Consider the following 23228-nt stretch of genomic DNA (forward strand, 5'->3'; position numbering starts at 1 on the left):
CACGACTGTGTAGCCACTTTCAACTCCAACACCATCATCAACATTGCTGACGACACAGCTGTGGTGGGCCTGATCACAAATAACAATGAAAAGGCCTACCTGAAGCAAGTAGAGGACCTGACCCACTGGTGTCAGGACAATAACCTATGCCTGAAAGTCAGCAAGACTAAGGAGCTGATAGTGGACTTTGGGAAGAAGCAGGGAAGGACTACTCCCTCCTTAATAGCAATGGGTCCTCGGTGGAGTGGGTCTACAGCTTCAAGTACCTTGGTGTCCACATCACAGAGGGCCTGACCTAGGCGATGCATACTCAGTGGTGAGAAAGGCAAGACAGAGACTGTTTCACCTCATATGCTTGAGGAATTTCCAGGTATCCCCTCAAACACTGAGGAATTTCTACCTCTGTACCACCGAGAGCATCCTAACAGGGAACATCACTGTGTGGTACGGAAACCGAACAGGACCGCAATGCCCTGCAAAGAGTGGTTCGTTCAGCTGAACACACAATAGGCGGTGCTCTACTCTGCCTAAAGGATATTTACACCAGGCACTGCAGGAATAAGGCTAGGAGAATCATTAAGGATCCCAACCACCCGAATAACAGCCTTTTCTCCCTGCTGTGGTCAGGAAGAAGTTACCCCAGGCACTGAGAAGCTCAGGAAGAGCTTCCACCCTCAGGGCACTCCTGGGTCATGGAGAAGGTTGTTCAGGCACTCCCAGACAAAAACGGGCTTGTACACTAGGTCAAGGTCAAGACGAAGATGAGCACATTAGATAGGTCCATCACCAGGGTCTGTCTCTTCCAGGAAGCCGAATGCGGCAGTGGTAAAGACTGTCCTCCTCTGGGGGCCATGTGCTAGTAACCTCTGGCCCCTGAGGTAAATGGTACATCAAGTATGAGATGAAAGATGGCTTGAAGAAGAAAAGTCTTGTTTTTGTTGTTTTCCCTCCAATCATACACATATATTTATTACTATTCCTATTCTATTTAAACTCTTGTTAATGCACAAATTGAAGGAACTAACAGTATGACATTTCACAGTGATTGTACTTATATGATTACATGTGACAAATAGAGCTTGATTGATAATATATATAACATTGATTGGATTTTCAAAACACTGAAAAAATGAGGTTTGTGCTGGACAGACACACATGACATACACTCCCCACTGCAGGGATTACTAATGAAATGCTAATCACCGGGGAAAGCAATCCACAGTAACACTGATTAGACACTTCCTTTAGCTCTAATATATACACATTTTATGTTGCAAGACCTTGGTTTCTGGACTTAAGTTGTAGGGATGAAAATCAGAGGGTAATTCACAAAGGGACAGTGTTGCAACACACTGCCGACAATAAGGATAGTGAAGGCAATTCTCTGTCAAATAATTCTGCAAGTTGATCACGTGATTGATATCTTTATGACTGAAGTGGGAGATAAAATAATTTCTTTTTTCTTGATTTTCACAATAAATTCTTCTGACAAAAACAGGAATCAATCATGATGCTATGAATATTGTTTCACTGTTTTATTAAGTATTTCTAATTTCATGGAATTTTATAGAAATTTGAGAGTGTACGACGTGTAACAAGTGCACAGCCTTCTTTTCACAGATTCACACAGCAACTTGTACACATGTTCCATCATTCAAATGTAAAATCATAAAGTGACAAAAGTCTTCAGAAGGCAAAAGATGATCAGAGTTATAATGTCTGAATGTCTGCTTCTTGGTAACTCAGATCTATTCATTTGTATTTAAAAACTGCTTCAGCAAATAGCAAATTACTACATAAAATCCACAGTCCAAATAGTAAACATCAAAACTAGGTACCAGTAAAATATTTCAAGAAAGTATATTATTTGTCCCAGGCCCTTGGCTGTATCCCAATTACCAATGTTTTCGCGTTCCATTGAACAGTAATTATAGTTGTTAGTATTATTAGATTATTGTATCAAACTGTCACATAACTAAAAATGTATTCCCCAACCATACAGTATACCACTAAACGCAATCAATAAAAAAAAATTAGAATCAATTTAGAGAACGGTGATTTTATTTTATGTGTTTTATTTCATGGGACAAAAATATGACCGATATACTTTGCTGAGTTTCTTGAATCCCATTTATCTTTTCTACAGGTATTTTAGACTGATTCCCTTACAGATTTGAGAATTGCATCACTTCCCTCCTTCTAAAAGGAATACTAGTGTACTTAACACCACACTGATGGCTCTATTTTAAGATACAACAACGGTGAATTTTCAGGGACATTCATTTAAACTACTACCGTGGTCTCAGTGGCAGCAAAGCCATAATGTAGACAGAATAACCTACCATATTTCTCAGTGGCAGCCAGATACAATTGCACTGTACACTGGTCAAACTCTTCTGGTTAAGAGGGCTAGCTCTGTCCTGGACTGTCCTCTAGATTCCATAGAGGAGGTGGGTGACCATCACCCACCACTTATAACATCACAGCTTTGTTCATTTATCATTAACATCATATTTATCTTATGTTTCACCCTTGTGCAATGAGTTTTTTTTCTTTTGTGCAATTATCCAATTTCCAGTGCAATATTTCAGTACAATGCTACACACCATTTGTGCATTACCACTGCAGGTCATATCTGTATATGTAACAGGTGTATATAGTTTATATACTGTATGTATATATAGTCTTTAGTTTTTAGTTTTTTATTTATCTTTTATCTTATTATGTTACTTTTTCTTCTAATTTTTAGCTGCTATAACAAGTGAATTTCCCCTGTAGGGATCAATAAAGGTTCATGCATGCATTTTTCCATCAATGCTCTGAAAGATCCTAATGATTTATTTCATGCACCTGTTATTTTCTTTATTTTAGGTATTTACTGATACTCTAATGGTGCTTTCTGTCAACAAGGAAACATTTATTTGTTTTTTAGTTTTTCCCCATCTATTTTGTGGGTTTGACATTTGTGATTCTATATTTTGATATTCTATATATATTTGATCATATTAGCATTTTTCCTTTCTCTTGCATACCATGTTTGCTATATTTTTGGTTGTCCATTTCATCACTATGTGCACTTGTTTCTATCATAGAGAAATCTGAAATTTTGGGGTAATCCTCATTACACAGTTACCTTTTTCATTAACTCCCAACCAACACTAGAGTTATTGCATTTGGCTTATTTATCTAAATTAGCTGCTGGGTTTAGTCACTGACACAAACTCCCACAAAGATAGCACTGAAAAGTAATTTGACCATTCGTTTTGAGAGATACACAGTCATTCAGTGGCACTAGACAAAGGTCACAGGGTCAATACGAATCATCATCACCTTAAATATTCCAAATTTTACTGCAATCTAGCTATTAGAGAGTGAAACTATCCTTATGTTCCACTCTAAAAATATACCCATCTTTTATCAGAATTAAATAACTAAATTATTCAATTTTCAATTCCTTAGTTTGAGGAGTATAAATGATAAAATTTAAAAAAACTTCTTTTTTTTTTAACAAAATATCTCAAACTTCTCAAAGCATCAGTGTTCAATGTTCTTCAAAGGCGAGTAGTTATAGAAAAGCTGTTTAAATACAGAGATGGGCAAAGTTGTGATTTAGATCAGGAAATATTTGATCACTGAATAAGGAAGCAAGACTGAGAATCTGACCAGAGCCAAGTTTTGATATTTAATAGTTCTCACAACTTCAGAGACACATTTTGTTCGGCATTGAGGTCCAACACCCATCCCTGTTTGACACTTGATGCATGGTGTAAGTTGACTCACACAGACTCAGTTTTTGACAATAGAGCTAACCCTCCCGGTGTCTTTATATTCTGATACTCCGCTGTTCCACATGGGTCAAAAATGACCCACCATCATCACAAACCTCTGGTTAGGCTTGATTTAATTTTAACTCTGAAATCATTTTGAATAATGACACAACCCTGCCACTCAACAAGTTGGAAAATAACTATTTTCCTTTTTCACAGTACAGCATAAAGACTGTATTTATTTTTTTTTACTACAAAATACTTATCATTGATTTTTTGTACCATTATTATGAATATGTATACAATAAATATTATTCTTAGCAGTAGCAATATTGTTGTTTGTTATGACTGAAGTTACTGCAGAAGTTTAAAAATTGATTGCACATGAAGAAGCAGAAATTAGCACAACAACCATGAAGATTTCAATACTGAATTGTACTGAAAGGTAATAAATTCATAGCGTTCTTGAACATTTTGAGAAACACAGACACACATAACTTTGTTGAACTCTTATTGTTGGAAGATTTGTATATCTTTACTTGGCACATGCAAGACAGTATGCAAGTCTGCATGTATGAGCTTCACAGATTTTATTTTTTGCATTTTCAGGCTGATGTAAGGTGAGGGCGCTCCTGTCTTTAATGACGGGGTTATCGGTGCCTTTCCCAGCTGATCCAGAAACACCCTCCTTCTGTTCTGCTCATCCAGCATCCAGGTAGAGTTGATCTCTTTCTACATGACATCAGTGTTATATGAAGACACGTTGATGATCATCCTCTTATAGCAGTATGTTCCAATCACCTTTCAGATGATGGCTGGCTCTCTGTCCTCACGATCACTGATCTCAGCATCCTCGAGCAATGTGCTCATGAGGACCACATTCTTGTTCTTTTTTCGGACAGTAAGACACAACAGTGGTGGTGGGGGGTGAAGGTAAACTTTCATTAGAAGACCTGTCCTCCCTTTGTTGTGAGGAGTGCAGTGGGGAGCTCAGGATAATTCTTCATTGCTGTGTTCACCATGACTATCCTCCTCTTTGGGAGCTGCTGGCCGAGTTCGTACGAGGTGAAAAAAATTGTCACATATAACATTGCGCCCCCTCAGGCCTTCAGTCATGTCAAACACAGCACGCATCCCTTGATTCTTCCCTGGGGCTCTTGCTCTTGCTCTTGCATGTTCCAAGCAAAGCTGACTGTACATCACACACCACCCAGATATTGATTCAATACTTTGCCAATATACTGGGCAAATACTGCCAGAAAGGACAGCTCCCTTCTGGTAGACAAAAATAAAAACTGATTTTTTTTTTTTTATTATCAGTCACAGTAAATAATCTCATAAATTGATATTACAGTACTGAATAATAAAACTAACAATGAAGAGCATGGACAGTATTTATGGAATGGAACCAGTTGCTCCTCCACTTCAGTACAAGGGTTATAAAATTAAGGGGGAAGCTCCACCCACTTATTCCAGACTTCTGTGGGACATCATGCAGGTCTCTTGTCACATCTGATCATCCTTCAGGAACTGTGAAACACCTTCAGAGTCATTGCTGCATGTAAAATTACCCTTCCACCTTAAGCAAAGTCTAAAAAAATAGATGTAGCCTCGGCAGAACAATATACACCAGTCAATCCCATGTAGGCATGTAGGTTTATGTCATCCATCCTCTGCCAGTCCTCTCCATGTTGGTCGTGTCCAGGATGATTTTTTCAATGGCTGACGTAATGAAGAGGTGGAAGATTGAAGCAATGTGCTGGCTGTTGCAGACTGCTAATCTAGTCGGCCCCGGGGTCGTCCTTATCACATTCTGTGCTGCCATTCTGCCCTGATGGCTATTCAGTGATGAGTACCATTGCTTGTTATGTTTAGACAAAAATGTCTCTCTTGATGGTCTTCATCCTCGGAAGAATGACTCATAATGCTCCGGGTTGTACTCTTCATCATCCTTTTCTTCGGATTTTTCCACCTCTTCTATTTCATTGTTCTCCTGGACATCTTCAGAGGAAATCTGGTCAAGGACCTGTTGGGCACTCAACTGCACGGAGAGAGAGGTACTGATGTGCAGTTCCCTTATAATATTATGACCCCACCCCTGATTTGTCTGCGAAAAAACAGTGTTTTACTGCAATAAATTATTTTATTTTGTTTCATATTTTGTGGGAAACAGGGTCAGGTGTGGGGTGGGGGAAGGGTGCTGCCCCACTTGCACAAGGATGTTTTTGATTAGTCAGGCATATGCATACATTCTCTCTTTAGGGGTGTCTATGTTTGTGTTTGTTTGTGTGTGTGTGTATTCTGTGGTTGCTATAAATCATTTATGAATTACCTCAGTTCATTTGTAAATTATTGCTTAAACACTGAATCAAAAAGCCCTGATGGTATACAGATTTTGTAAAAAAAAAAAAAAAAAAAAATCAAGGAAAGTCATCAAATTTCTTGCAGATTTCTTTTTCTCTGCTGGTAAACTCATGAACGGGTCATTTTAAGACAATAGGGGGGTTAAGTCTGGAAACAACCACTTGAGAATTGATTCAGCTCAGTAGGGTATAAATAACGCGACATGCTATTCCTCCAAACTCCCAAATGGCATCAACATCTATTAAAACTTGGTACTGTAGATACAGAATGATGAGTAATTGTGAAAACTCATTGCTTATTTCTCACCCCAAATATATACAGAATTTATTTGAATTTTGACACATGCCATATTTTTCCACATTATAAATCAAAGACACATGACCTGTCAAGCAAATGTACGTTGATGTGTAAATAAATGAGAGAACTGTCAATAATCTATAGTACAGGCTAATTGAGATTACATGTCTCAAGCTAATTCATCCATGGCATTGCCAACAAAGAGATAATTGTGGGTTGACTTTGGCAGGCTGTGTTGTAGAGTGTCTAAATAGATAGAAAACCCAAAATACAGTAAGTGCTGATGCCTCTCTGGCAAATTAAACTGTATGTGCGCTTTGAGCTGACCCATTACAGGTCAGCTGTCACCACAACAAATCCATGAGAGACACGTACTGCATACATGAGATTATTGTTTATTGATTAAATTTAACTTTTCAATTAACCTATTGTCATTCCCAGGCTGTTCTCCAAGCTGGTTCATCTGGGACTTACAGAGTCTTCAACTAGAAAACACCAACTGGAGAGGGTGAAAACCTACAAATACAGTGGTGCCCACTGAGGACTTAAAGGTGCAGTGTGTAGAATTTAGAAATGGAATATAATATTTATAAGTATGTTTTAATTAGTGTGTAATCCCATGAAACTAAGAATCGTCTTTTCGTTACCTTAGGATGAGCCCTTCTTATCTGCATAGGGAGCGGTTCCTCTTCAACGGAGCCCGCCATGTTGCTCCACCGTGTTTCTACAGTAGCCAAGAATGGACAAACCAAACACTGGCTCTAGAGAGGGCCTTTCACGTTTTTCGCAAGGTTTTTGCCACCACTGTAGGATCTCCTACACGCTTGGAACAGGAGGGTGGGGGGAGCGGTTATCAGTTGGTTGCAATCTTCAACCTCACCACAAGATGCCACTAAATCCTACACACTGGTCCTTTAAGCCTGTTGTGGCTCCAGAGGGAGCTGCATGAAATCTGATATATTGCCTCAAGTAATACATGTTGGTTGGGGCTGAAGACTATAAGTTTGAAAATCTTCTTCTTGGGGTGTGAACTTAGAAAGAAATTAGGTTACCAGACCTCTGTAGTCTGCTCCCAATTTCTGCTGGAAGTTAGCAGATCAAGGCTTCATTAGCCGCTACTAGCATGAAGCCGTATTCACACCAAATCAGGCATTGCAGCACACCGCTGAAGGGTTGAGAGGAGGTGTGTGGGGGTGAGGGCATGCTTGTGATCTAGAACATAACCGCTGTGAAACAATCAGAAAATAACGTTTTATTGATCTGATTCACTGGCTTTCTCGCTACCACCACTCCCTCTCTTCATTCACTCTCTAGCTAGCTTGACCACAGCTGCTCTCTCTCTCTCTCTCTCTCTCTTTCTCGTCTTTTTAACAATGAGTCAGGAAGCCCACAGCAAAGTCTAACTTTACTTTTAATGTTATCAAATAAAGACAAATGTCCTCCTCTCCTCCTAGTAACATCATTGTCCTCCCTCATGGCAGCATTTTACAGCTCTGATCAGTCTGATTGCCCGGATGTGATTCGCCACCGCAGCATGATGTCAGGTTATGTTTCTCCAAAAGTTGACTCTACTGTCTCCTCGCAGGCCACTGCCGCACCACTGCAGCCAAAGCGCCCGCAGTCTAAACACACTACCCCCATTCATATGAATGGGAGGACTGGTGCCTGAATCTTCTACTTCTGTATGGCAAATTGCATTGTGGGTAATGCAGGCAACAGGTTTTGAGGAGGGAGAAGAATACATAGAATAAAACAGACAGTATCTTTGGTTCTGCTGCATCAATTTTGATCCTTTCCATCTGTCGAGAATCTGACTATGGAGCGAAATGCTGAATGGGTGGGGTGCTCTTTTAAGGATGAGATAAATGTGTACTTCATGGCCATTTTTTAAAACTCTTGTTTTCATTAACCATTTTTTGAAAGATGTGATATCTTTAATCTGTAGTAGTTGGTGCCCCTTAAACACATGATATCCTGTCCCTATCTGTCAATTATATCACAGTGGAAACAGGCCTATCTTGGGCTACTGCTCAGGCCATCACTTGCACCGAAGCTAACATAGGCCAAATAGTTATTGTATTTTGAACAAATTTTAAAAATAATAAGAAAATTTAAAAGATACAGGGCAGGCCAGCTGTGTCTCAAATGCACCTGTTAACCTGCATTGATCAACCCAGTGAACACTCCAAAAAAAAACAAACAAAAAAAAAACGGGCCCTTTGGCTGAATTCTAATTACCAACCCCTGCTGTTGGCTCGCTGCATGTTGTTCACCAGACCTACTCTAAAAGTTCTTGAAACTCCTCATTTACAGATAATAATGAAGGTCCTGAACTGGTGGAATATGGAACCACTTGACGAACAGTAAAGTACAGGTCCTGATGCACACGTGAGGATGTAACAGTCATCAAGAGGCTTGAAAATGATGCTTGGCTGAGATAAGACAGAAGAAGAAGGATGTGAGAGAAAATGTATGGAGATCTGGGAGCTGCTGAATGAGTTTGGTTTAATTGTAATTCTGCTCTGTTTACGTGTGCACAGTATCATGAACACTTCATCACCCGCACCAATACCCCCAATGTGTGTGTGTGTGTCTGTACTGTATTCACGTACACACAAACACGCAAATATACACACGCACACACATTCACGCACAGCCACACGATTCTTACTGAAGACACTCACATGCACGTGCAAGCAGTGCACACATACAGCAACACACAATTATACAGTCTTCACAAACTACACACACACACACAGACACACAGACACACAAACACACAGTTCCAATAAAAGACACACACCCTCTTACACAGCACACACACTCACACACAGACACACACACACACCGCATTCATTTCCCTTTCATTCAGCACAGGCACATATTGTGCTGCTGTAACACACACACACACACACACACACAAACTCACACACAGTCACACACACACACACACACACACCATTTGCAGAGCTTGCTCCTAGCTCTCTCCACACACACACCCCTCCCCCTCTATCTCTGTCAGACACACACACATCACACACAAGTATACACACACACACACACACACACACACAGTCACACAAACACACACAAGTACATGCACATTCCCTCCTACGCAGGCGCGCTCACACACAGAAGCACGCACGCACACACACATTCCCTCTCTTTCCTTTCACACACACACACATCTCCCTCGTACACCCCTCCCCCACTCTTTCTCACACACACACACACACACACACGTACATGTCCTCTCTCTCACTTTTCTTTGCTTGCTCATTCACTCGTTCACTCACACACATACGCACACATAAATACACACACATTCCCTCTCTTGCTCTGCCTCTCTCTCTCTCACTCACTCACTCACTCACTCACTCACTCACTCACACACATAGGAACACACACGCCTGCACAAACATTCATAGGCACACACACACACACACACACACACGCACACACACACAGAAACACACACGCCTGCACAAACATTCATAGGCGCGCGCACACACACACACACACACACACACTCTGTCTCCTGCTTGCTCTTTCTCCCCTCCCTCTCTCTGTCTCTCTCTGTCTGTCTGTCTCTCGCTCACACACACACATACACACACACACACTCACTCTCTCTCTCTTTCCTGCCCTCTCTCCCCTTCTCTTTTTTCATCTCTGTCTCTCTCAGACACACATACACCCACATGCACACGAATGCGCAAGCACACACTGACACATGCGCACAAGCGCACACAGAGACACACAAACACACAGAGACACACACCCATTTTCTCCCAGCCTCTGTAACACACACACATATTTTCTCTCTTGCTGGCTGCACACACACACACACACACACACACACACACACTCTCTCTCTCTATCTCTCACTCTCTCTCACACAAACACACATATATGTACACACACACACACACACACACACACACACACACACCTCCCCCCTCTTCCACAGGCATCCTGGCTGCCACTCCTTCCCTAACAACCACACACACAAAACGAAAAGATGCACACACACATACACATATGTGTAAAGACATATAAACAAACACGCATGCACACACAGACACACACACACCCTTTTAAGCACACACCCCACCCCTTACACTCAAACACACATCCTGTCCTGTCTTTTCTTACAGTTAAACATAAACACACAGACACATCTCGCTGCTAATATTCAAACTCTAAATGTAAGATAACAGATGTTTTTTTTCCACCTAAAATCTTCCTCCAATCGTTCCACACACACAACTCAACATGTGCATCGACGACATCTGCAATCTGTTTTTAAGTCACATACGAGAAACAACTCAAATTATAGCCAAGATCAATTTATTTCAACCTATTCATACACCCTCAATAATCCAGTCAATAATAAATACGTTTTTTACACCAAAGTTTCAGACAAACATAAAAGTCTGTACATTACTTTCATTTTATATTCACAATGCAGCAAACAATGCTCTCGCTGTGATCTAAGATACATTTTATATTTTGTCATTTTTGTAAAGTAGTCCTTTTGAATGAAAAAATAAAAAATGAAAAAAACATAGAATAATTTTATATTTTTAACATTTTTTAAAAGATTAGGTGTAAATTCGCCAGTTTTACATGTTGGCATCATGTTTGAAAAGGACCTGAGTTGCTTTAAAGGAACCAGGTTCAAGTCTCTAAATTGTAAATAATTATTGTTTTTTTAGTCTCCTGTGATAATAAACTGCAAATCTTTGGTTTTGAACTGTTATTTGGACAAAACAAGCAAATTTAAATTACATTTAAACAAATTTAAATATGTAAACTTGGGCTCTTGGAAAATGTAGTTGGCATGTATCACTATTTTATAGACCAATAATTGGTAGAAAATCAATAATTAAAAAAAACAAACAAAAATAAATGAGTTGCAGTGCTACTATATTGATTAGTATTGCATCCCAGATGTCAAATATCTCTATACATAACTATCCTGTCGCCTGTGAACAGACTCAACCTAAAACTTTTCCATAAGAATGGTTCATGTGTGTTTAAAAGCCCAAAACCCACGACTTTAACAGACACTTGAACCCAGCAATGTCACAGATTTGATGTCTTAAAGGGCCTTCACATGAACAGTTCAGAGGAAATTGTGTTCATTTAAAATATAGATTTAATTTTAGACACCGAGGAGACCTCTGGACTACAGTGATGTAGCGGAATACAAAACAAATTTGTCAGCCCAAAGATTAAATCTAGCTTTGGTGTCTGGTCTCTCTTGTGTTAACATTTTATCGAGGCCAAAAGTGCAGCTAGCAAGACAGTCAATGCACAGATAAAGCCACATTTGCAGGACAGGGATTACTGCTGCATGAACGTAAACTCAAAAAGATTAACGGCAATAACACTGAAACAATTCATAATCAAACATTATTTATGATAAGGCTATTAATCATAGTCTTTGTCATGTGAAAATCCCACAACTGTCGTGACAACTCTAATAAATGTGCCGGTTTCCTATGATTTCTGCTTATAGACAGATGCGATGGTAACCTAATCCTCTCTTTGTGCTTTGAGCCATTTGTCTACAGCTAGCTCCCTCCACACCAGCGGTCAAAAGAGAGGGCACTCGGTGGTGTTACATTCATAAAAAAAAAAAACCACACACAATAATGGTGTAACAAGAAATATAGACAATGAATCAATCTAGCACAAACAAACAAACAGTTTTGTTTGGCAGGAATGTAACCACAGTGCTTTACTTCTTGTGGTCTGTAGGAAGAGCTTGGACAGACTAAAAATGGTTGTATAAGTCGGTCCATGACTGCCAGATGATATGTGTGACGCAAACAGAAGAGCGGGAGGCTACAATATAAAGTCATTGGAACCTTTCAACACATCCTCATAATTAAACGACAGTATAGGTCTAAAATTCAGCTGGCAAAAAACAACCTATAGTTACGATAACGCCATCTAGCGGCCATAGTAATGCACTCCAGAACAACCCACAGGACCATAATATGCAGCTTTCCAAAACCGTTTCAAGTCACTATTAAGGAAATAATTATGTTTTATGGTGTGACAACGCTGTGGTTAAGGTCTGGGTCTGGTTAGGTTTAAGCACAAAACACACTTGGTTAGGGTGAGGGAAAGACCGCGGTTTGGGTTAAAATGATCACTTGAAATGTGGTTTATACTTCCTTAAAGTTATGTTACATTCGTCATCATGGCAACAGTAAACACCACAACATTATGGCTTTTAAAAAATGTCCCAACTTAAGGTTGGAAGCATGAAGCGTCCTGCAGCAAAGTCCACTTTTTGCCATTCTTCTAGCCATTCACCCAACCCGCCTCCTCCTAATCAAGTCAAAATCATCTTATCATGCCACCTTATATTGACGTCATCTGAACTGCGTCACTTCCCCAGGTCATAGTTACTACGCTAGATGGCATAAACGTAACTATAGGTCGTTTTTTCCGGCCTGAATTTTAGACCTGCACTGTCGTTTATAACGTGAGGATGGGCTGAACTTGTAGCTACCCAGTCGCCTTTAAACTCATGGATGTGTTATTCAGACTGGACGTCTCAGCTCATATTTAATATTCTGCTGCAGCACCTGTAGCAACATACTTGCATATTTTTTAATCCTGTGGCCTAGTCTTATTTCTCTAGTCTTTGCCCATTCCTGATTCCTGATCTGGGACCAACCAGACCAACATATCAATCAGTTAAAAACAGAACTGAGCCAGAAAATCCTTTTGGAAAAAAACAAAGAAGATTTATGTCCTGTGTAGTGCAGCAGATAGTTTATCATCAGAGTAAAGCACGAGGAAAGATTATACATCCCCAATCCATTGAAAAGGACTGCAAATGCAATATGTGTAATATTGCATTTGCAGTGCATCGCATTAAAAAGTACTGCACTCCAAAGTATTATTGGATATTTAGGATGCATTGTGCTGTATTTCGTATTTTCATCCTCCAGACAGATGGCATAACTTTTCCCATGTACAGTAGCTCTTCTTTTCATAGGGATCACATTTCTTTTTTTCAAATGCATCATACCAACTTAGATCAAATGACAAAATACATCTGTGTTGCCTTCCAGTAACATTCAGTTTTCAGAGGCCTGAAAGACATTTTGGAGTAACCTGTATCATTCACATATCACACAGGTTTGATTATACTCCCAGTGCACCTACCAACAGTTTAACAGCCCACAAATACTAAATACAGCATGTGACAAGGCAAACATTAACTACACACAATCTGCAACCTTTGAATTAAACAAAATTTAAACTGTAAAATGATCAAATGGTCCCCTAAACCTAAAGATGGCAACACTGCAAAGGTTACTGAAAAAGCCTCTAAATATACTTAATATTAACTTCAAACACTCCCATGTCTGCCGTGCGCTCCACATTATCATGATTCTTCACGTACGATCCGATCCCATTTACAGTATCTTTTCTTTTTCTTGCCTGAAGCTTCATGCATCATTTAAGACAATCTGAGTCTACAGCTGATGCTAATTTAATTGGCAACGCAGCCCAGGTTGGACTGACAGAGTGGAGCGTGTCCAGGGTCATTTTTGATTAATTTCTCTGTTAGCCCATTGTAGTTTAGCTATATGTTGATTATTGATTCTTTTCCAGTCAAAATGGGATCAAATATGTGTCTTGATACTTTTGTACATATTAACCATTGTGATGAAGAGCATAATTTTGGGGCCTCACTTTTTGGGCTATAAATCATGACCTGTTGTTAAAATCATTAAAAATGTTCTGCTATTTTAAACAATAATCAAAATCAGAATCACAAAAAACAAAATCAGGCTGTCATGTACGTGCTCATCTGTACACCCATGAGTTTGGACTACTGATGTTATGGTTGCAACACACTTGTTGCTTCCTGCTTCCCAAGTCTTACGTCATGGTTGCACATGATTTCATTGCTACTAAAGTGCCACAAAAGATAACGAAATGATTGGAAAATAGTATAATCTCTCTTCCCATTATTGAGGAAAATCAAGAAAGAAATAAAGAAAGAAGGAATAAATCTATGTAATAACAACATAAAAACACTAGAGGGTGATGTTACATTTTTTTCCTTCATGCACTGAACCTCCTCCAGATAATAATCTATATGGAATGATTTATAGCCACAGTGTTCAAAACTACACATATCAAAGCTACATTGTGCTGATGGCATGAATTCAAATGGTCTCATTTTACTCAGAATGTGCCCCTTGCTGACTACTGCCTTTGTCAGCTGCAGTGGATCCCGGCAGTATATCTAAAATAATAACTTCAGCTGTATCCAAGGAGTGATGCATGCACGAGGGAAACCACAACAGTGAGTTGTGTGTTGTGTTTACAGGCGTCAATCACGTTTAGTTGCCTTGATATCAAAATGTGAAAGAAAGAAAAAAAGAAAGAAACTCTGTCTCACCTCTGAATATAGATACTTTGTTAGATTTCATCTTACAATATAAATAAATATTAAGTTTGTATTAGAGTCTGCCATAAAATTAACTAGTTCCAACAAATGCTGTTATTAGCTATATTAGCTATATTGGTTATGGTTATTGTCCCCCATTCCTCTCTGTCTGAGGCCTCTGTTCATGTATATGGGGCTTCATGCCCTAAAAATAGCCCAACCCACTCATCTCCCTGTGTCTCTAGGGATCTGTGTATCTCTCTCGGCTGGCTATTATCACTCATCTCTTTCTTTTTCCTCTCCATATCAGTCAGTTTCCCACCTCGAACACCTCGCTCCACTCTTCTCATTGTTTTCGTCCCTTTACCCTCCTCCCTCTCTGCCCCTAACCTCTTTTCTCTCTCTCTCATTATTCCTCTTCACCTACACACACACGTCTCATCTGCGGACGCTTCTCGTGCTCCTGACGCTTCTTGTGGTCCTCGCTCGCTCCTTGGCTGTCACCGAGGGCAGGGCTTGCAAGGTGGTGATGGCCGTCTTGGTCCAGTAGTCTACCTCTTTGAAGATCCGGTATACCCAAAGCTTCAGCTCAAACATGGTCGGGCCGTCTAACTGCCAATGAGAAGGGGAGAGATCACCAAGCTCTGCCTCAATTTCTATCCAGCACTTTCACCACCATCATCATCATCATAACACCTCTGTCGACATCATTGCCTACCTCCAATCCGTCCAAGCTGGGTGTCAGGACCGCCGGGCCATCTACAGCTTTGAGAAGTTCTCCAGTGTTGATTATGAGAAGCGAGAGCCTGTCCTTTACCGTCTTCCTCTGGGTCTCGTACTCACCCTTCTTCTGACCTCCCAGTTCCTCTTCCTCTTTGGCAATCGCTCTCTCCAACAAGCTGCGGCACTGTAGCAGAGCCGAGTGGAGACGCCAGAGCTTGTCCCTGGTGTCCAGCTGGGAGGAAGGAGGTGGGACGGACACCAGACGGCCGTCAGCCACTGTAACATCTGGAGAAAAGGTCTCCTTCTTTCTCTTGAGGAGGAAGGGTAGAAAACAAAGAGGGTGAAAATTAGGAACAGAAGCAAGATTTTGGGAAGACATTAATGAGGAAAAGAAAGAGGTGGAGGAGTTGGAAGACTGAAGAGTGTTTATTTTTTAAGTACTAACCACAATGACGCCACTTTTTGACAGTAATTTGGCACCATGTTGAAGACTATTGGCTATAGGCAAGATGGATTTTCTCTTGACACAATAGGAATTTGTTCACACAGATTCACATTCCTTCTAACAATAAAACAGACTTTCCATCAGAGGTCTCCCTCTGAGGAGGAATTTGTGTTCAGCCCAAATCCAGTAAGGATTTATTAAGTCAAAAAGAAAAAGGGTAAACTGAGCTAACATAATAACGCCAACGCATGACAGAAACAAGGAAGGAGTACTTTGTGTGTTTGCTACAAATACACAACAAAATGAAACCATACTGTACCATACAATACTGTATGATGTGATATGATGTAGAGCTCCAACTAACGATTATTTTTAATATCAATTAATCTGCCTATTATTTTCTTGATTAATCGACTGATTGTAGGTCTATAAGTCATCAGAAAATAGTGAAAAATATCCATCACAATATGCTAGAGCACAAGGTGACATCATTAAATGTCTCGTTTTGTCCAACCAACAGTCCAAAAACCAAACATCTTCTATTTAATATCATATAAAACCAAGAAAAGCAACAAATTCTCACATTTGAGAACCCCAGACCATCAAATTTTTGGCACTTTTGCTTAAAGAATTACTTGCATAATCAATTATTATCAAAATAGTTGCTGATTCATTTTCTTTCAATCGACTAATCTTTGCTGTTCTAATATGATGCAACTTTCTTGTTCGAGTCAACATCTGAAACCCAAAATCATTAACACACCATATAGGCATTAAAGAAATGGTTTGGCATTTTGGGAAATACGCTTATTTGCTTTTATTTGCTAGATTAGAGAACCACTATACTCTCATGTCTATATACTGACGCTATATATGAAGCTAGCCAGTTAGCTTAGCTTGGCATAGAGACTGGAAACAGAAACTCTGGCTAACCTTGTTTTTTTACTCTTTGTTTTTTGTTCAGGTTAAACAAACAAAATAAGTTATAATATATATAATGAGTGAAATTCAGAAGTGGATTTTATCTCCGGACAGAGCCCAGGCTACCTGTTTCCCTGCTGTGTCCAGTCTTTGTGCAAAGCTAAGCTAACCAGCTGCTGGAGGTAGATTCATATTTACCGTACAGACATGAAAGTGGTATCAATATTCTCAATTACGGCAAGAAAGAATTATGTGTATCTCCAAAGTTGTCAATATTCCTTTAATATAAATCCATCTATCTGATTTTAATAAAGAGCATACAACAAAAGACTTTCAAAGCTCCATTTTGACAAACATTATGATCTGGCTGATGATGCAGTGTGCTGACATCATTTCTCAAGCATGATTGTAATTGGCATCAGCTTTGGTACTTAAATGAGTTGTGAATCCCGGAGGCCTCCTTGTGACATTATACCGAGGCGTTAATGTTGAAACCTGCGTGCAAGTTAGTACCAGTGTGACAAAGTGAACTGATGTGACCTATATGGTCTATGGAGAGTCGGGGGGGCGGAAAGAATGCTTACTGTTCAGACTGCAGAGGAAATGTGATTCAGGTGGTTATGGATACCTCAGGAAGCGATAGTGCAGCCAGAAACAATATTTTCATGGATCATCAAGAACTGCGATAACGTGGTAGGCTGTAAAAATGATTTAAAGGGTATCAAACGGATGTTGTAAATGACTGTTTTCCCACCCAATTAATTGGCAAGGGACATCCTGTCTGGAAAAAAATATGCTCACTCCCTGAAAAATATTCAGTCTGCAATGGAAATTATCTGAGATTTGTGAGCCAAAGACTAAACTAAATCCTGTTTCAGAGACAATCCCTCACAGTCAAAGAGATAAAGCACAGGAGACACAAATGTACATAAATTTCTGTATGACAGGCTAAGACATAACTAATCACTTCATGGTGTGCTCACAGGAATCTGCTTGAGCTTTAGGGCTACAGCAATGTTTAAAAAGAAACAAACTATACCCACAAATTAAGTGATGACACAAAACTATGTCAGGAAGAAGAAAAATTGAAGAAGACATGAAGGATAAAGGGAGGAACGGTCAAAATTCTGGGAGTGAAGTGGATGAAGTAATAAGCCAGGCTGCTACCTTGCTTCTAGCGAGACACATGAAAGGAAGGATGAGGTAGTGAGCTGGCAGGAGACCAAGAAGTTTTAATAACTGGTAGCTCTCACACCTGTAGGCAGAGAGACGCAGGCTTGTGGAGAAGAGATGAAGGCTTCTTGCCCAGGCATCGATGAGCTTGTGCCAGAAAAAACGCCCACCTCTGTCATTCCAACTGAGTCCCCCCCTCCTTACCCTCCACTCTGCATTCCTACCCCCTGCTGTCCTTGACATAATGTCTTTCTCTCTCTCTCCACACACACACACACACACACACACACACACACACACACACACACACACACACACACACACACACACACACACGCACAGAGAGAGAGAGAGAGGGAAACACATACACTCCCTCTTATCTCTCTTTTGCACACATCCTTTTCATCGTTCTTTCTTGTTCTGTCTTTCTTTTTCTCTCTGTCTCTCTCTCTCTCGCGCGCACACACACACACACACATTAAGTTAGACATGTATGCACAGAGGACACTCATGACACACATGCACTCACACACACAGAAAGTCTATTAATTTTCCATTTAACCTTGGCCTATTTCTCTGTCTCCCTCACTCTCTCTCTCACACACACACATACACACATACACGCACCTTTCTCCCAGGCTCTGAAATCATACTATGATCTCTGTCTGGCAAGTTGCAGCCAGTGGAAAAAACAAGCTCTTCAACTCACATAAAGTTCCAGTAAGATGGAGCACTCATAGTGCAGCTGCTCGGCTATAGCTGCAGCCCGGGCCGCCGTGCTCCTGCTCTGATCCGACCCGGTCATACCTCTAGTCCGCCTGTCAGCCATTGGCCCTCAGCTGTCTCTGCCGGGAAGACACTCTAATGCGCACTTGGAAGTCCGCTATTATACACCCGTGTGCGCCTGCCTCATCCCGACAACACCGGATTCCCGTTCATGGTTCACTTCAGGCTGCCCTTCCGTTCCCCTCTACTGAAACTCAGCCAGCGCCGTGTTAATTAGACCCAGCCTTCTCTAAGGTTTCGGTAAACCGAGTTTCCCCGTATGTCCGACCTTGTCTGCTTACTGTTACTTATGTTACAAAGTTTGCGGCCAACTCTCCGCCCTTTCCCCCAGGAACCCGATGCCAGGCGGGAGGAATTTAACGGGACAAGCAGGGGCGGAGAGCCGCCAAAGAGGAGGAGGAGAAGGAGGAGCTCATCAAGTTATTCATAGGAGCTTATCTGATTTACTGGTAATGACAACAGCAAAATGGTCTAAATTTAAGCAGGATGTTTCTTGGACTATTTCAGTTTGCTTCTCTGTTCTGTTGTGGCCCCCTTAAGATAAAAAATTGTTAATCCCAACAACAAAAACACAAAGCTGCTGCTAAAATACTGTACAATTAGACATTTTATGACATTTCAGTTTAAAAAATATCGTGCATTGTTGTAGATTCAGTCTCCCACATAAAGCAGTTAAAGCACAAAGCTTAATCCCAAATTAACTATAACATTAAAGTAAAGCCACGTGTTAATGGCTTTAATGATAATGATCCAATAATATAATAATATAACATGGGCCATTCTGCTAAATGTGTACTTTTGATCCTTTAAGTACATTTTGATTAAAAAAATTACTTCTGCATTCTGTGTGTGTGTGTGTGTGTGTGTGTGTGTGTGTGTGTGTGTGTGTGTGTGTGTGTGTGTGTGTGTGTGTGTGTGTGTTTGTGAATTTTAAATGTAGGGCTTTCACTTCTAATGTTGTGTTTTATAATGTTGTATTGCAACTTTTTTCTTAATAAAATGATCTGAATACTTCCACAGTTGTTAACAAACTGCAAGTAAAAGTAAGGAGGTATTTATGGTGATTTAAAGTAATTAAAATAAGTCTCACTGTGCAGTTCAGCAAAGATAAGAAATCTGTCTGAAATCTGGCCTATAATTTGGAATAAATAAATGTATCATGTCATGTCTTATGTCAGTATTTTTACTTGGCATTGCAGAAAAAAACACAGGTGCATTACTAACGACATTAATGACAATAATGGTGGCTTTGTTCCCTTTAGACTGCCAGTAAGTCCTGTCAGTGAGCCAGCATGCACAATACCGGGACCCAGCTGCTGTTAGTATTTACACCTGTTGAAATACTATCCTAGAGAAGGTTCATTTGGATTTGAAACTTATACTAAACAATTTATGATAACTTTATGATCTTACAGAGTTAATGAATTCAACAAGGTGATAATTGTGATTTAAAGTAGGAAAAAATGAATGGAATGAGCCGACTAATCTGTGAGGGAATCTTGAGGAAAAACACACAGAAAAAATATTAAATAATTGAATTATATATTTAATTAGCCTTTTATTCACAGTGGAGTTAAAATAGGGAGTTTATATAGACATCGTTGCATCTTTTAGAGTGTTCTGTAGTGTGAACTTTCACATGTTACAAACACTACAACTGTATCTTACACAACCACTATTTTACAAGACACAAACAAACAAGTTATTTATTAATTTGGGTGCTTTAATTTTAACTTCACAGGATTCCTTTTTGTAACAGCCAAATCTGGATATTTAAAACTATAGAAATACATTTACAAGCGCATGTGAATTTATCACATGTGAAACATATCTCACATATTTAAAACACAATTTTGTATTAGTAAAATTCCCATCATGTAGACATATGTGATTTTCAGATCATTCACATGAGAAAACACATGCAAAAGCACCAGTTTCACACATAATATCACATGAAAAAGAATTTCATATGTGATGAAGCCACAAAGTCACATATGGTTTTCTGACATTTGTGACATGTGAAAAGATACATTTTACATGTGCTTTTAAAGAGATTCTTGTTAATATACATATATTTTGATTGACTGTTTGATATATTTCTAGAGAATATGTTACAAAATATGATGACTATTCACCACTTATGTTTCTATTATTTACAAATAAGCTCGATGGTAAAATATACAGTACTATTTGTTTTCTTTTTTCCACAATCATAGATACAACATGATATTGGTATAAACTTTTATATACTAATATTTATGGCCTGAGCCCCAAAGGGGCGAAGACCCTATTGTATTTCGTGTGTTTGTTTCTTTCTTATTCTTTCTTGATTAATGCGCCACCCTAAATTTGACCCCCTAAACATGCTCAAAAACTCACCAAATTTGGCACGCACATCAGGTCTAGTGAAAAAATTGATAAAATGTAAAAATTAACCCCCAAAGTGCCAAAATGTGCTCGAGAGCGCCACCTATGTATCTAATATGGCTGCCACGGGCCGTAGGAATGTTGTAGAAAGATCGAACCAAAACTCAATTATTCGTCTCATCAAGACCTACAAATCATACACTGACACCCCTGACCTAAATCCAACAGGAAGTCCGCAATATGCCCATCAAAGTACGACTTTGCACCAATTTTGGACCTTGAATAAACGCTATCTCCTCCTAGGGCGTTAATGGTATCGGCTTCGAACTTTAATACATGACTTATCACACGGTGCTGAACAAAAGTTATTAAAAACTTTGTAATAACTCGAACGGTTTAGATGTTATAAGTCCCGAAAGTTGGAGTGCCACATCACTCTTACAATGTACACCAATAGGGAGGCAATCTATGGGCATGGACTTTGTGCCGAACTGAGGCGTCTGACGTCTAAACTTTAAGTCAGACCACTTTCAAACCTGTATCAATGGATTCGCGACGAAAATTCCTACTACAGTGTGGTTTTTAATGTAAGATTTGGCCAAAGTCATGGGACTTATGAAGATATTTCCACTAGAAGACTGCTCTGAAATTCAATCTGACAGGGAGAAGGAGGGAAGAAAGGCGGGGTTGGGTGTGACAGTTGAATATAGTGCAGTTTTATAGGATATAGCAGAAAGGTCTATCTACTTACAGTACATTAGCCTATATACAAAGTTTGTATGAAGTTTGGGGTTATTATCATTTATTTTACAATAATTGTAGGTCTTATATGTATAATCAGTAGTGGGGATGACCTATGAGGGGAAGGGAAAAAATGGAGTGAGAGTGACTGTTAAGTGATAAAGTGCAGTAGAAAAATAAAATCATAACTAAATTTTGTAGCTCTGTACTGCAGTTTTTCCTTTATTAAGGCCCGAGCACCTAGCAGTTCACTCACACTCTCCCTTCAAATATATGAGTATTTTTCTGTGTCCAGCTGCAGTTACTTTTTGTCTCGACACACCTGACAGTACACATGTCAATCAAACTTTGACCAGGTCATGTGGGTTAAAAGTCTTTTCTAAAAATAGACTTGATGAAAATTAGGAAGTGAATTTCTTTTACACACAAACTCATCAAAAGTTTTCAAATTATTAATTGAAATTACAATGAAAGGGCCCAAAACTTGCATAGTTTTGATGACACAGGTGTGAGCAAGACAGACATGTCTCACCCTGCAGAAAATTCTCATCCTCACACCGTTGAGATTTGATGTTTCGCCATGACAGAGGAAGTTGGTATAACTTTATTGCACATGCTCCAGTCTGCACCGAACTTTACATGTTTGATAAGACTTCTGGCCTGAACAAGTGTGCATGACAATATTCCATCAGTGATGCAAACTGGCTGAATAGCTCCCCCCACGAAATTGCAGCAAAGCAGCCCCCGCAGCAGGCAAAATAGCGGACAAAGGAAGTGATGTTTATCCGTCTTGCACTGTCTGAAAACAGCCCGGGTCTGAAGTCATCTACATGCCCGTGACAGAAGCCCTTCGACTGCGCCGCGGCCCGACGTGCACGGCGGCGTGAGGGCCCGTTCAACGCTGCTTGCAGCTTTAATTTATATAGCATTCCATTCATTTTTATGCTTACAATATAAGCAGCCAGATCTGGTATATTCTGCAATGTAATCTCACAGTACAGTGTTTGAAATAGGCCTATTCCACAATGCATTACCAAAATTTTATTACACTTATGAGGATGATACTAATTTCAGTTTATATAAGCCTAAATTAATTCTGAAAATACAGTGGTGTGTAAACGGTGTTAAATTAACTACCTCTAATGATGTGAAAATAACTCTAATGATTAAAAAAAACAAAACTCTAATAACAATATATTACATGATTATACAAAGA

The 23228-nt window shown here is 39.7% G+C and overlaps 1 protein-coding gene across 1 annotated transcript; it reads right to left on the reverse strand.

The window, feature by feature from the left end:
* Positions 1-13070: 13070 nt before the first annotated feature.
* cntf (ciliary neurotrophic factor) lies at positions 13071-19540 on the reverse strand. Its single transcript, XM_042399952.1, has 3 exons — positions 18828-19540; positions 15575-15889; positions 13071-15468 (listed from the first exon to the last, which is right to left on the reverse strand). The coding sequence occupies exons 1-3, from the start codon at positions 18945-18947 to the stop codon at positions 15295-15297; spliced, it is 609 nt and encodes a 202-aa protein (XP_042255886.1). The 5' UTR covers positions 18948-19540; the 3' UTR covers positions 13071-15294.
* Between the last annotated feature and the right edge of the window lie 3688 nt (positions 19541-23228).

This window comes from Thunnus maccoyii, chromosome 2 (genome assembly GCF_910596095.1).
Source record: "Thunnus maccoyii chromosome 2, fThuMac1.1, whole genome shotgun sequence".
NCBI lineage: Eukaryota > Metazoa > Chordata > Actinopteri > Scombriformes > Scombridae > Thunnus > Thunnus maccoyii.